The 14040-nt window shown below is 44.4% G+C and overlaps 1 protein-coding gene across 1 annotated transcript in view; it reads left to right on the plus strand.

The window, feature by feature from the left end:
* Positions 1-9493, plus strand: part of LOC146182608 (uncharacterized) — a 91366-nt gene extending 81873 nt beyond the window's left edge. Inside the window, exons 4-5 of the mRNA XM_084609567.1 lie at positions 6319-6540; positions 9468-9493. Coding sequence (XP_084465693.1) covers positions 6319-6540; positions 9468-9493 — 248 coding nt within the window. The remainder of the gene's footprint in view (positions 1-6318; positions 6541-9467) is intronic.
* The last annotated feature ends 4547 nt before the right edge of the window (positions 9494-14040 follow it).

Raw genomic sequence — 14040 nt, forward strand, 5'->3', positions numbered from 1 at the left:
CCTTTCCGCAAATGTTTCATAGCTGGTTCAGTTAGCGACTATGTTTAATTTAAAAGGCTTGAAATGTACAACTATGCAGATTATATTCGCTTCCTTTTATGACTTCTCTTGCACGGCCAAATCTGGCCCGCTCTGTGCTGTTATTCATTCTCTATCACGAAAATGAGCGTATTATATAGAAAACGTCTGTCAAGAATTCATAAGCGCCTCCTCCAAACCATAAGTATCAGTAAGAATGGAGACCTGGGCCAGTTGGTACATATTTGTAAGGATTAAAACCAACGGAAAGACGCAGACAAAGAGATAACCACACAACATAACGCTGGTCTAACAATTTGTTAGTGCAGCGTTGTGTTGTGTTCTTCTCTCTTTGTCTGCGTCTTCCCGCTGGTTTTAATCCTTATCAGTAAGAAAGTGCGCAAAAAATAAAAAGTAAACGAGAAAATAATGATAACATTGTCATATTTCTCAATTACATTTTTTAAATATCTGCCCTTATTCGTTCAAATTGGCTCCAGAATAAGAAGTAATAATCTCGGGAAAGCTGCAGTCATCGTCATATTTCTGGATAATATTTTTAAATACATGTCCTTACTCTTTTCAAATTAGTTCCAGATTAGGAAGTAATAACCTCGGGAAAGCTGCGCTGTCTTTTTTTTTCTTCTGTGTTTTATGCAGTGGTTCAAGCCAGACTTTTCTGTATTCTTACATAGCATAATGTCTAACTGTAGGGTTATGAGCCTGTTTTTGTACTATTCTTCCAGTCTGATCCTGTAGATATCATGAAGACGTACATAACGATGTGCAATGGCGAGCACAAAAACGAGGCATCATGTACTAATAGCAAGCTGTGCTAACTCTTTATCCGGCCGCGAGTTGTCTTGTCGGCAAAAAACCAACAAACAAACAAACTCGAAAAGGAAACTTTCAGTAACCTTAAGCTTCGCCTTAAAGGTCAACTCCGGTGGTTTTTCCATCATTCTGTGTTTTTGGTTGAATTACATTCCTCGGCACGTCCTGACTCGAACACAAAAAACCGTTTTTCGAAATTCCAGTTAGAAGTATTTTTAAAAAGAAAAAACAACAAATCGAAACCGAAACTGCTTTCACGGCCAGAAACGACGTCCCAGGTGACGAAATGGTGACGTCACACTCAGTATTAGAGAAACACTCGTACGTGCGTTGGATGGTGAAAATAAAGTATGGAAATCATGAAGCATAGCATAAAATGTCTGAGGTAGTTCAATATAAGCCTCACAATTTCATAATCATGCGGGAAATGGACAGTAACGCCGGTATACTGTTTGTGACGTCAGAAACTCAGTGTTGCCGGCAGAAATAGTCTCAAATTAAGCCATGAAAACAGCATATTTTAAAGTCGAGTTGCGCGCGAACGGCTTATCGTACGGCGCCCAAATTTTGTAGAATGCGTCAGGACGAAGAGGAGAATCTACAGTAAAATTTTTATTAGAATATTCGAATGTCAAAAAACCCCCGGAGTTGCCCTTTAAAGGGATCCCGTTCGGATCGCGCATTCTCTACGTCCACCTTTATCCGGCATGACCCAATGACCCATCTTGGCCTATGCTGAGGCAGATAAAACTTTATTGTGATTACGTGTAGAGGATTGAGGGAAATTAGCTAGCGTTCCACGGGCCGCGGAGACCTTTGGCGACGCCGGCCAATTCGACAGCCTTGAACTGAATAACAGGGTCATTGCTGGACCTTAGCTTATCCCAAGCTTCTTTAGAAGGATCACGCAAGAGATTTGAGGGAGGTTTATGGGCTTTGCCCGCCCAGTCCATAGGGTTGAAGTTGTCTTTCTCGCCGCAAAAGCGATGGCAGGAGTTCATATCCTTATATAGGAATTTTGATATTGATTTGATGAATATGTAGTTTGGTTTGGAGAGGCTCCCCGTCTGAATACCTGTCTCCATTTGACTTGCTGGTGTCTGGTCAGCGTTTTATGGGGTGGTGGAAGCGTTCTTGTTATTGCTTTGTAATGTGCAGTGAATTCGTGGTATGATATGGCTGGCTCACCGAAGGGTTCCGGCTCCTGATTTTGCGCCCCCCTTCGGCCGGCTATAATTCTCGAGCATATAGGTGGGCAGCCTCATTTCCCGGATTCCCCACATGAGCTGGGGTTCATATTAGTTCGATATCTCTCAAAAGAGGTGATTCTCTTATTTCGGTGAGCGTTCGTGAAGTGTGTGAGGTGAGATTTGAAACCCTACCTCTCTCAAAATTACTGATCGCCAACTTGGAGACGTTTACTACGGCATTTGCATTAGTAAAGGCGATGGCTGCGGCGATGGCGGCCTCCTCCGTGACTAGCGATCTGGATGTGGAAATCGTCTCCGCCATAATCAGTCTGGCTGGCTTATGTAGGCTCTTAGCTAGTGATTCTCTTCGATCTTGATGTGTGTAGGGGTTCAAGTTCCGAGGAAGAGGTTTGATTGTGATCCTCTTTCGGGTGTCGCATGGAGTGAAAATCATCATCATCAACTTTACCCACTGCAGGGTGAAGGCCTGACCCATATTCCTAAAATTAACCCGGTCCTGTGCTAGCTGCATCCGCTTGACCCCTGCGGACTTCTTAACCTCATCCGCCTACCTAACTTTCTGTCGCCCCCTGCTACGCTTTCCTTCCCTTGCAATCCAGTTAGTTGCCCTAAGCAACAATCGGTTATCCTTTCTTCGCGCTGCATGTCCTGCCCATGCCCATTTCTTCTTCTTGACTTCCACTAGGATGTCTAGTGGAAACCTAGCTTGAGGGAAGTCTTGTAGGGGTTCGCGGCTGTCAAGTATTGTCCTACCGGCGGGCGTGCTAGGAAGGCGCCTTATTTGGACAGTTCGTGATACTTCTTTGAGTTTCTCATAGGTATTGTGAACCCCGAGTTTGAGTCTCTCTTCTTTGGGAGCCGACCGAACCAGGCCGATGGCTGTTTTGTAAGCCATTATAATGATGGCGTCGTCTCTTCTGAGTTTTAAGTCGGGGAGGTAGTACGTAATCCCAGCTGCTTGTGATAAAGGTGTCTATGAGTTTGAGGAGGTCGCGTTCTTTCATGCCTCGTTTTCTATTCCTAACTCTTTCTTTTAGCCTGGCTGTTTGCTGGACCGCCCATTTGAGTTTGTTGATTATCCGCGCGTTTACAGAGTTTGTTTGCAGCCTTATCCCCAGGATCATAATCTCCTGGACCTCTGTTACTTCCACGCCCTGTATAATGACTGTCGTCAAGGGCGCATTTAATTTGCCTTTATGAAAGAATATAAGCTCCGATTTTTCAGGGGAGCATTCGAGGCTTGCTTTTCTGGCTACTTCTTCGAAAACGTCTGCAGCTGCTTGGAGAGCGGCTTCGATTTCCCTCTGAGAGCCCTTCGTTGCCCACACCGTAATATCGGACGTGCATAGACCGTTTTATCATGGGCGCTGCCTGCTTGGATGGATGGATGGATGGATGGATGGATGGATGGATGGATGGATGGATGGATGGATGGATGAATGGATGGATGGATGGATGGATGGATGGACGGACGGACGGACGGACGGACGGACGGACGGACGGATGGACGGACGGACGGACGGACGGGTGGATGGATGGATGGAATATAGGAGCGTCCCGTTTGAAACGGGGTGGTAGCGGTTGCTATCATGCTCTTTTTTCCTCCTATATCTTAATTATTGTTTTAGATTGGTTAACTATACCATCATTCTATTTATTGAATTTTTGTTTCTACATTACTAACATTATGTCACTTTTCTGCTTTTAAGCCACCAGTCTTCCAGTCGTTTTTTGCTAGTTTCCACCGCCGGTTTATGCACCCGGCCACTGGTATCTCTAAACCCCAGAGCTTCAAGAAGAATGACTGCGCCTGCATCGACTTCCGGATGGATACCATTACATTCGAGTATAATATGGTTAATTATTTCTGTGGATTTATCACGTACTGCACATGCGTCATCTTCATTGTTAAATTTCTTTTTGTAGCTCCGTGCTCTAAGGCGCCCTGATCTAGCTTCAAAACGTAGGGCACTGCCTCTTGAGTTATCAAAGAAAGCTTCCTTCCTGATCTGCCTTTTCCACTTTCGGTATAGTTCTACACTCTCTTTCTTTTTCATCGAATTTATCCAATGTTTACCATCTATGTTTTTCACTTGTTGCTTAACGCTCTGTATTTATTCGTCCTTGTGAGCAGCATACTTACTGGTTAGTTTACTAGTTATTTTCCTCCATAGTGAGTCAGCACTGTATAGGTATAGGTATTTAAATAGTTAAGCTGCCCACCTGTTACTGTCCAATTTCCTCGGCCGTTCCTCACATAAGATTTTACACTGAGCTTCCCCTACTTCGAAAGGTGCCCAGCCCATATTTCGGCTGGTTGGTGGTGTTTAACGTCCCAAAGCGACTCGGGCTATGAGAGACGCCGTAGTGGAGGACTCCAGATATTTCAACCCCCTGAGGTTCTTTAACGTGCACTGACATCGTACTGCACACGGGTGCCTTGCTTGCGGTCGCCGAGGCCGGGATTCGATCCCACATCCTTGGGAACAGTAGTCGAGCGCCGTAACCACTGCGCCACCCCGGCGGGGTGTGGCCCATATCTCCCTCCACTGCTTCATTCGTGGTTTTGCCGTGGGCACCTAGCGATAATCGTCCGACGGCTCTCTGATTTATTTTTAATGTCGACTGTACCTCTGATTTTAGGCACAAAACCACATTTCCGAAAGTAAGCCCGGGCACCATAATTCCTTTCCTATTACCCCTCAAAACCTCATACCTGTTTTATCCCCACAATGCCTTATGCTTCATTATCCCGGCATTTCTTCATCATTTTGCCTTAAGTGATTGCTCATGCTTTTCAATGTATGCCAATCCTTCGTTTACCCATACCCCGAGATATTTATATTCTGCGACTCTAGGCATTTCATAGCCTTGTATTTTAACACCCTGATCAGTTCAGCCGTTCAAAATCATGAGACCCGACTTAACTTCGCTAAAACTGAAGCCTAGACCGTTTCCTTCGTCTCTGCAATACTTAACTAGAGTTTGCAATTCTTCCTCTCTGCTAGCAGTACAATATTTCTGCATACATTAAACCGGGGAGGCGCTGCTCTACCGTCTTTTCGCCTAATCTATGTGACAAGTTTAAACCTAGGTTACTTTCTTGTATCCTCCGTTACAGATTTATTATATAAAGCATGAACAGCAGCATTGATAGCGGAAAACCTTTTCTTAATCCTTTGCATACCTTGACAGCTTCCGTACTTTCTTATCCCTTCCCATGTAATTTCTACTTGGTTATCCCGGTATATTTCCTGAATGAACTCTGTTTATCTCATAACCGATACCTTCTTCTTTTAATATGCTCCACAGGAGTTCCCTGCATACGTTGTTTATGTCCAGGAAGGCCAAATACAAAGGTCACTTTTCCACTCCAGATATTTTGATGAATTGGGTAAGCATCTAAGCGCCTACCATTTCTAAAGCCGTTCTGAAGTTATCCGTGTATATTGTTACTGTCTACCCATGCTTGCCTCTTTAATTTCACCGCCTGCATGGCTAACCTGTACATAACAGATGTTATGGTAATCGGCCTGTAGGATTTTATGTGCATCCTTTCTCCTTCCCCTTTATAAATCAAATTCATTTTACTCTGCCGCCAGCTATCCGAAATTTGCTTATTCGCTATGACTGTTTCCAAAGCTTTTAACAACGTTTCCTTATTTCTTGGACCAAATTCATTAATCAGCATGAGCGGAATTCCGTCTATTCCTGTACTTGTGTTTTTAGGAATATTTTTTCCTGCCTTTTTTCCAGTTTAGATTGGTCAGTTCTAAGCTGCTTTGTATTCTGCTATTTTGTGTTGCTTCCTGATTGGCGGAGATTACCTTATCGTAGCTCTTAAATGACTCGGCTATAACTGATTAAATGTAGTTCACTGCGTTGTCTGCCTTTAAACAATTTCTCTCGTTATCTTGAATCCATATTGAAACCCATTCGCAGCACGAATAAAACAACGACAGGAAGAAAACACACACGACAGGACGAATGCTGCACTTCCAACTAAAGTTTATTATTAGCTATAGTAGCGCTCATTCTAAAATAATCAAAAGAGCAATTGCCATGAATTGCCTCAATTCCGCCTTAGAAAAATCGTGTGCGCATCTAATGTCCGAAAGTGTCAAAATGCAAACGGAGCGATTGCGTATGTCTGGCTTTCCTCCTGGTACTTTATCTGCAGTTGCAGAGAGCCTGCTTCAGAAGAAAAAGGGTATTAAAAAGAAAGATAAGCATGATCAGAGGCAGGTCACTCAAGTAATTCCGTACCTTCATAAATTATCTCACAATCTTAAGAAAGTTGCCAAAAGATATGATGTAAACGTGGTCTTTTCTGCGCCGAGTAAGCTTTCAAAAATTTGTCCTATGATGGTGAGAAAAGAAAAGCCGATTTGTTCGATCAAGCACCACCTTTGGTTCACTCGGTGCACTACTAAGATAGTGTACAGCATTCCACTCACCTGTAATCGTGTGTACATAGGTCAAACTGGACGCTGTTTTAATCAGAGAGCAAAAGAACACCACGATCAGGTAAAAGAAGGAAAAGGCAGCAATCTCGCAATTCACTGCCGAGACTGTAAGTGCAAACCCATTTTTCGGAAAACTAAGTTTCTTGGGCGGGGAAGGGATCAGGTAGAAAGAGAAATTATTGAGGCATATCACATTAGAAAAGCAGGCGATCAATGTGTCAGCACCCCATCCCTCTATCTACATGATAATGAAGTGGCTTTTTTAGACACACATGTTTGACTGTCGGAATTTGATAGTAGCTCTGTACTTAAGCTTGGGTTTTTCATAATAAACTTTAGTTGGAAGTGCAGCATTCGTCCTGTCGTGTGTGTTTTCTTCCTGTCGTTGTTTTATTCGTGCTGCGAATGGGTTTGAATATGGATCATTACCAACTGGCCCAAACCTCGGTGTTATTGCACAGTATCTTGAATCCGGTCGTGCTTTTTTTGATTCTCTTTACTTAGCCAGCTTATATGGTTTCAGAATTTTCTTGGTCTGCCTCTAGTGGCATCGTGTATGTCAGCCATCCAGCGGTCGGTGGACTGCTTTATTTTACTTTGGACGAGAGCCTGCACATCATGTTTCTTTTGTCGATATGATTCCCATTTTTGGTTTATTTCCTCCTGAGATACTTGTGCTGTCTTTGCCTCTCAGTGTTCCCTTGAAGTAGCTCGTCGTTGTTCAATTGCTTCCCTGATTTCCTAATTCCACCAGCTCCGTCGCTTCCTCTTTCCATTCCAGCGGTTTGCTACTTTAACCTCCTGAATTTTCCTCCTTATGAGTAGTTCTACCTGTTCATAATCCCAGTCTTCCATGGGGCTTTTCTCTATTGCTTCCTCTATGTCTGCTGCTATCTGCGCTATTTGATCGTCGTTTAATTTTGCGTTTACGTTTTGTCGAAGTTCCATTTCTCTTTTCATCAAGGGCCCCATCTGCAGACTAATACGTTTATGATCACTTCCCAGACTACACTCCCCTTCTTCGTCTATTTACATTCTTGTGACCTTGCTATAAATTTCCTGCGACATTAAACAGTAATCAATGGTCGTCTGTCTGTTGCGGAATTCCCACGTGATTTGTTTCTCGCATTTTGTTTCTCTATTTACAATAACTAGGTCGTGTTGCTCACTGAAATCTAGCATTAGCTTCCCGTTACAATCCGTGTATCCATCCAAATCGTCGATGTGGCTGTTCATGTCCCCCAGTAGAATAATATCGGCCCCGTATCCAAACTGGCTTATATCATCACTGAGACATTCAACGAGATCCTTGTTTTCTTGCCTGAATTGGTGTTTTGTACCTAAATAAACTACCCCTAGCAATGTCCCTATGCCGGCAATTGTTCCTGATACCCAGATATGTTCTTTGCAAGATGATTTTGTTCTTTGCCAATTTGTTCCCTGGTGTATCAACATACCTACCCTTCCCCCTTTTTTTTCCGTTCTCGTTTTGTTGCACCCTTCCCAGACATAGCCTTCTATAAACGGCGGATTTTCTAGATCCCTGAGATGAGTCTCGCATAGAGCGTACACACCTATTTTGTCATCCTTCAACTGCTGTTCTACCTCTAGCCATTTCGCTCTTTTTCTACCTCCTTGCATGTTTATGCAGCTAGATCCTAGTGTTAAATCGTCTTTTGTGCTTTTCTTTCTCGACCTCCTCCTTACCATTTTTGTGGGGTCAGCCTCCGTTAACACGCTTTCTCCTGCTTCACTTTCAATTACCCCTGCGCACGGAGCCCTCGCGGACCCCCTAAAAAAGCTACAACCCTGCCTGCCAGGCGCCAGTCAATCTCTGCTCCCACCCTTCTGTTAAAATGGTTGCCATCTCGCTGAAAAGCCCTGCCAAAACCTGCTCTATGCACCTCCGCATTTACCTTATCCACTTTGAAACGCTTCTCCAGGCGCAACTTTCTTATGTCCTGATTAACTGTCACCACGTCCTTTTCAAGCTTTCCGTTCGTTCCAGCACCTCCAGTACTGTGCATACCACTATCTGCTCTTGCTGTGTTATCGCCCTGATATCGTCAACTCCCTTAGCTAAACCTTCCACCACTCCTTCAGCGTCACCATTTAGGACATCGTTCAGCCCCGCGGCTACTATCACCATATTGCGCTCTGCGGAATATTTCAACAGCCTATTTTTACTCTCTTTAAGAACTGCGCTCATTGTAATCCCGGGGAAGGTTCCAACTAACATTCGCTTATCACCCTTAACACGTTCCATTATATCTCGCCAGCACCTGCTCATGATGAAATCCCCGGCGATAAGCACCTGGGCATTCTCTCTCTCCCTCCCAACTGTTGGCTTCTGCTTTTTTTTTTTCAAGGATCTTTATTGACAAAACCAAATAATAAGTACAGACACTGTTTGGACCGATAGCTCAGTAGGCTAGTGGCCGGTCCAAATACAAATATTACTCTCAGGTTCAGCCACAGAGGATCAAGGATTGAAAGGAACAATATTGATGTAAACACAACATTACTGCTATAATTGCATACATCTGCAAGAATATGAAACAAAGTGTAAGTAAAATAAAATACCCACATAATTATGATTACCAAATAAAATCAATAGGCACAATTGGACTACCATGAATAAAACGAGAACACGGAAGAATTCGGTTATCGGTTATCTGTGCCATTCTCTCTGAAATTTTCATTCTTCCTTACTTCTTCCTTTTTTCCTTACTTCTTAGTAGCTACTTCTAAATAACTCTGTCGATTCGACTCCGCTTGACCTACTTTGCTTATGCCTTCCATGGCAGTGCGGGTCGCAGCCACGTGGACCGCACTGGAACGTCCGTCCTCTTTGCTACCAAGGGCAATGTCGACTATTTTTTTTTTCCATTTGAGGAAGCTGTCCCAGCAGTTTCTGATTTTCTGCCATTTTGTGTAGGTGGCGCCATCCAGCGGCTAAGTTGAGAATAACCGCCATGCTGGTATGTGCGGTCCCATCCGCGGAACAGGCGACCAGTAGCGCACATCGGCATTTGGGAACTTTCGCATGTGAATTTTTGCTTACTGAAAGTACCTCGCTGCAAGAAAAAAAGACTTTTCAGAAGCTGCTAAGACATTCGGTCAGAAATGACCAAAATGCATGCTCCTGATGGGGTCCGCTGAGGCTACAGGCCTGATTACAATTATTGTGTAACTTTTATGCGGAACAGAGAGGCGGTGGCGCATCACTGGCCGCGAGGGTGGTGAAGCAAGCAAGCCAGGCCAGATTTTGATCTACTCTTTATCTTTAAATGAATTCTAGAGACGGGCTACCTTAAAAAATTGAGCTATGCAAGCAAGCGAATGTAGCTAGGCCTGGTGTGGCAGGCGAACCTCGTTTTGAGCAGTTCATTTCTGCTCTAAAATAGTGCTTTTATTACTACTGCTAGCCGTTTCATGTCATGTTTAGGAGCAATGTTAATCGCGATGAATTAGTTGGTTGTGTCGAGCATTCACACACTGATTATTGCTTGAGCGGCTATTGCGGCAGTTCTCACATCTCCACTGGGGTTCTATTATTCATTATCCGTTATCCATTTCGGATCCATTTACTCTGCCCTAGGCTAATTTTGTTGGGTGTCAAAGTAATATCGTTCCAGCGACCATTACCTGGGAATCAAATTTCAGCAAAGCTTACATGACTCAGTCACCGGTTTGCCGGTATGTCTGGGGAGTGGCGATGACTGTTGTCGACGGCGGGAGCTGCTATCCTGCAATTTTTTTGACTGGCTGCTAGCTGCGTCTGTCTGATGATGCCGTCATGCTAACATCCAGATGAAATGGAAAATGGGCAACTGACACTTATGAAATAGTGACCTTAAATTATGGCCCATAATGACTTCAGCGAAAGTTGCTTTTATCAACAATTATATAGTTCATTTGTCGTCGCAAGATCTGTTTACTTCAAGAATCACTGCTGTTCCTATGACCATATTTCCATTTATTATCGGCCGCAAAAGGTTACGAGATGCTTGTTAAAAAATATATTGTAGCGCTGCTTCACTAAATAATAATTTGGTAACCAATTTATTAGGCATCGTTGTCTTCAAGTGGGACATGTTCTTTCACACTTTCATAAACCTCAGGTGACTGCATCGAAATAGTTTTTTTTCTTTCCCAGGCGCCATCTCGTAAATATTTGCCACAAGAAATATCATCCGCTTGTTCCCCAAAGATTGCAGTTGTTGCACTGGCATTAAGCTTTTCCGGTCCCTTCACTATACACACAGAGTTCGGGACTCGCACGAAAGGCTGCCAAGGCGAAACACTTTCGGTTGGGCCTTGAAATTCAGAGGCTGCTCGTCTTCGCCGAAATGAAAGAGTTGCTACTGGAACAGCGTAGAGCGACACACGTACATACCACCGATGTTAATCTTTTGTCTTCTGTTATTCATCTCCTTTTGGTTGTTATTTGCTTGTTAATTTGAACAACAGACTAAAGGAAATGATTTTGCTATCCAAAAGAAATGCTAAAGGAAGTGATTTTGCCAGGGGTGCGCCGTCAGAGACGGTACACGTGTTGCAGCGGAGGTTCCTTGCGCCAGAGGCGCCCCATCGGAGACGGTATGTAGTGAAGACTTGAGTACAGGAGTTTACGAGAAGAATAACTAAAATTTATATACACAGCAAATATTTACAGTACGTGCAACAGAGATACAAGGTGAAACTGGCTAACAGGGAAGTATTCCTACCTCGGCATACCCGAAGAGCATCTAAATTTAGCCCAGAACGCTGGACTGGGCCCTCGGGCTCAGTTTTATCCTCCTGAGGTCCAGCCCTAATTTTTACAACGTCCAATCGCCACAAACATCACCCTGATTGGTTCGTTGCGATGTACAACTCCCACTTCAACCTTAACAGGACTAAACCCCCTCTCTCACTGTAAGAAAAAAAAAGGAAAAGCAAAACTCCTACAGACAGGTCCTTCCTACATCCCGCGGTAAACCTGGCCGTTCACCTGGCCGTTCCAACGTTAGAGTCAATGAGTACCGTTGGTACAAAAAGAAAAAAAAAAGAAAAAGAAAATAACTGTCAGCGGTCCTGTCACGGCTCGCCTGTCGTCATGAGTGCAGCGCTTTTGTTAGACGCTCGCCACCGCATTCCAACAGGTGCTGGCGTGAATGGGCGTCTCACCACCGACTGCGGCGTCGAGACGGCGCGCTCAAGCTGGTGTGCACAGTGCTGTCTATGTATCCCTCTTCTGAAACTCACTGCCTGTCATTCAGCTATAGTAACGCATCCCGCACCTCGCGGCGCCCTCCTGTCTGTGTACCACCTGTGTCCACTCATGCTACAAGAACATTGAAGAGCTGGGCTCATAGCCACTTACTTTCCTCAATTTCCCGCTCTAATTCGCTGTGCCTGACGGTCCCGTACAGATACTCTCTGTAAACGGTTGCTCGGTGCAATCATTTCAATCATCTGTTTTACAAGACAGTTTACAACTTTTGAATTCACACTTTGTTCTTCCACTCAATTCTCAAGAATAAGCTATTAGCTTTTGTGAGGTGATTATGTCCACAGGATGAAAAAACACTGCGTACTACGCCACACTAATCTCAACAGCTCTCAACTGGCTTCATTAGGCCATGATACTCCGTTCTGTTTTAAAAGCTTTATTGCATCTGTCTAGGAGATGTGGTGTGCACCATATACCAGAGTGATGAACATGCTCACAAAACAAACGCACTCCCTCCCTTCCCCCACCTTTTCGCGCTAAACTCCAGTTGCGTTCGCTTTAGACCGCATCACGCGCCGTTACGCGACCTATGCACGCGGGTGCAATTTGACCTTGCTCACAAGCGTGGAAGCCGCGCTGTTCGTTATTCATAACTCAGTGTAATGGATGAAGTGTTTATTCAACCCATCAAAATTCGTTCTGAATATTTTCCACGCATATAGAATGCATTTCGCGAATTTCCACATTTATTGCAGAATACTGCTCGGAGCAGCGTTCGAATGGTTTTCGGGAGAGACGCTTTACAAGTAATTGAGGACATTCACGGGGATGAACATCGAAGCAACGCTCTCCGCACAGCGCTATGCAAATAAGATGATAGCTCAAGTCGAAAGCGACGCCTACATAGCGCAGTACCACATTGAAAGACGCCTCGCTGCCGACCAGCGGCTGGAAACGAGAGCGATCATTGATCGCTCATACAGCGGCAGAGAGGTTCTTTCTCCCAAAGGGACCAAATGAGGTTCCAGGCTGGCCAGTGACTTCACGGGGGCTTTACACACATTAAATCACGCCCTGATACTCCGCACAGTGACCTGGCCCGAACGTCCGCATATGCACGGATTATCCTAGAAGCGAAGATCAACGAAGGCAGCAGGGACTCCAATGGCTGAGTGGAAAAGACGTCTTTGAAAGCATGTTGCATGAGAGCTATATTTTTAAAGAAATTGATGAAATTTAATTTAGAAGCTGCATTTACCCCAAGTTTATGTACCTATCGAAAATAATTTTGCATAAACGGCTTAACTTTCAAGCTTTTTGGGGAGCACCCACCGGTATCCGTTCGCCCATGAAAGAGCCCAAATGTTATATCACGTGTTGCCTTGCCGTGGATGCCGCAGTTCAACTGCCACATCTGCCAGCTTAGTGCTATCCCAGTGGAAGTATTTGAAGACGCTAAGGTGTAGCGTTACCGTGAAATAAATAATAAAGGAAGTCAGACCCTCAGAGAAAATTTCATAGTGACGCAGAAAACAGTGTCAAGCGACATGGCCCCCACCGGTACGTTCTCAGCGCGAACGGCACGCACGAGGCAGGAGTTAGGACACGCTACCGTTTTGTCTTCTTTTAATCCCGGGGATGACGGTAGCGATAGTGCTGCTTATACATAGCACATCTAGCTGGTGAGGGCGTCCGTGCGTTAAAGGAGCCTGGAAAATAGGCGCAGAATTGATATGGAGAGCGTGAAGCGGTGATATCGGCGTGGGCGGTGTGATGAAGTGCACAAATTTAAGTGGACTCGTGAACAACCTGAAAATTAAGCGTGTAGTTATCCTCAACACGACTATTTACGCGGTGAGGGCCGTCGTATGGAAGCTGAAAGGCTTGCAAACTCAGTAACGACGGGTGACACAAGCGTCATGCCCAAGACAGGAAGGAGGTGCGGGAAAACACGCTTTTGTAGGCGAGATAGGGTGAACCAAGATTGCCTTATGCGTATCACAGCTGCACGACAAACGTGCTGGATAAGACCACTTTTATTACTGGATCAGTAATAAAAACGTTAGGTGTTTATTTTCAAAAGAATATACAGTGGAGCGCGCATACTGATCTTGTTCACTCGAAACTTTCGCGAATGGAAGGTATTCTTGTACGCTTTCGTTACTTTCTGCCAAAGCACATTAAACTACTCTTATAAACTCCATTTTCACCCCCATTTTACCGTATGGTTATTTGGTATGAGGAACAACGACTTACACAAACCTATCAAAATCTATCGATTGCAGAAAAAAAG

The sequence above is a fragment of the Amblyomma maculatum genome, chromosome 7 (assembly GCF_055883805.1).
Source record: "Amblyomma maculatum isolate TAMU_Amacu chromosome 7, ASM5588380v1, whole genome shotgun sequence".
NCBI lineage: Eukaryota > Metazoa > Arthropoda > Arachnida > Ixodida > Ixodidae > Amblyomma > Amblyomma maculatum.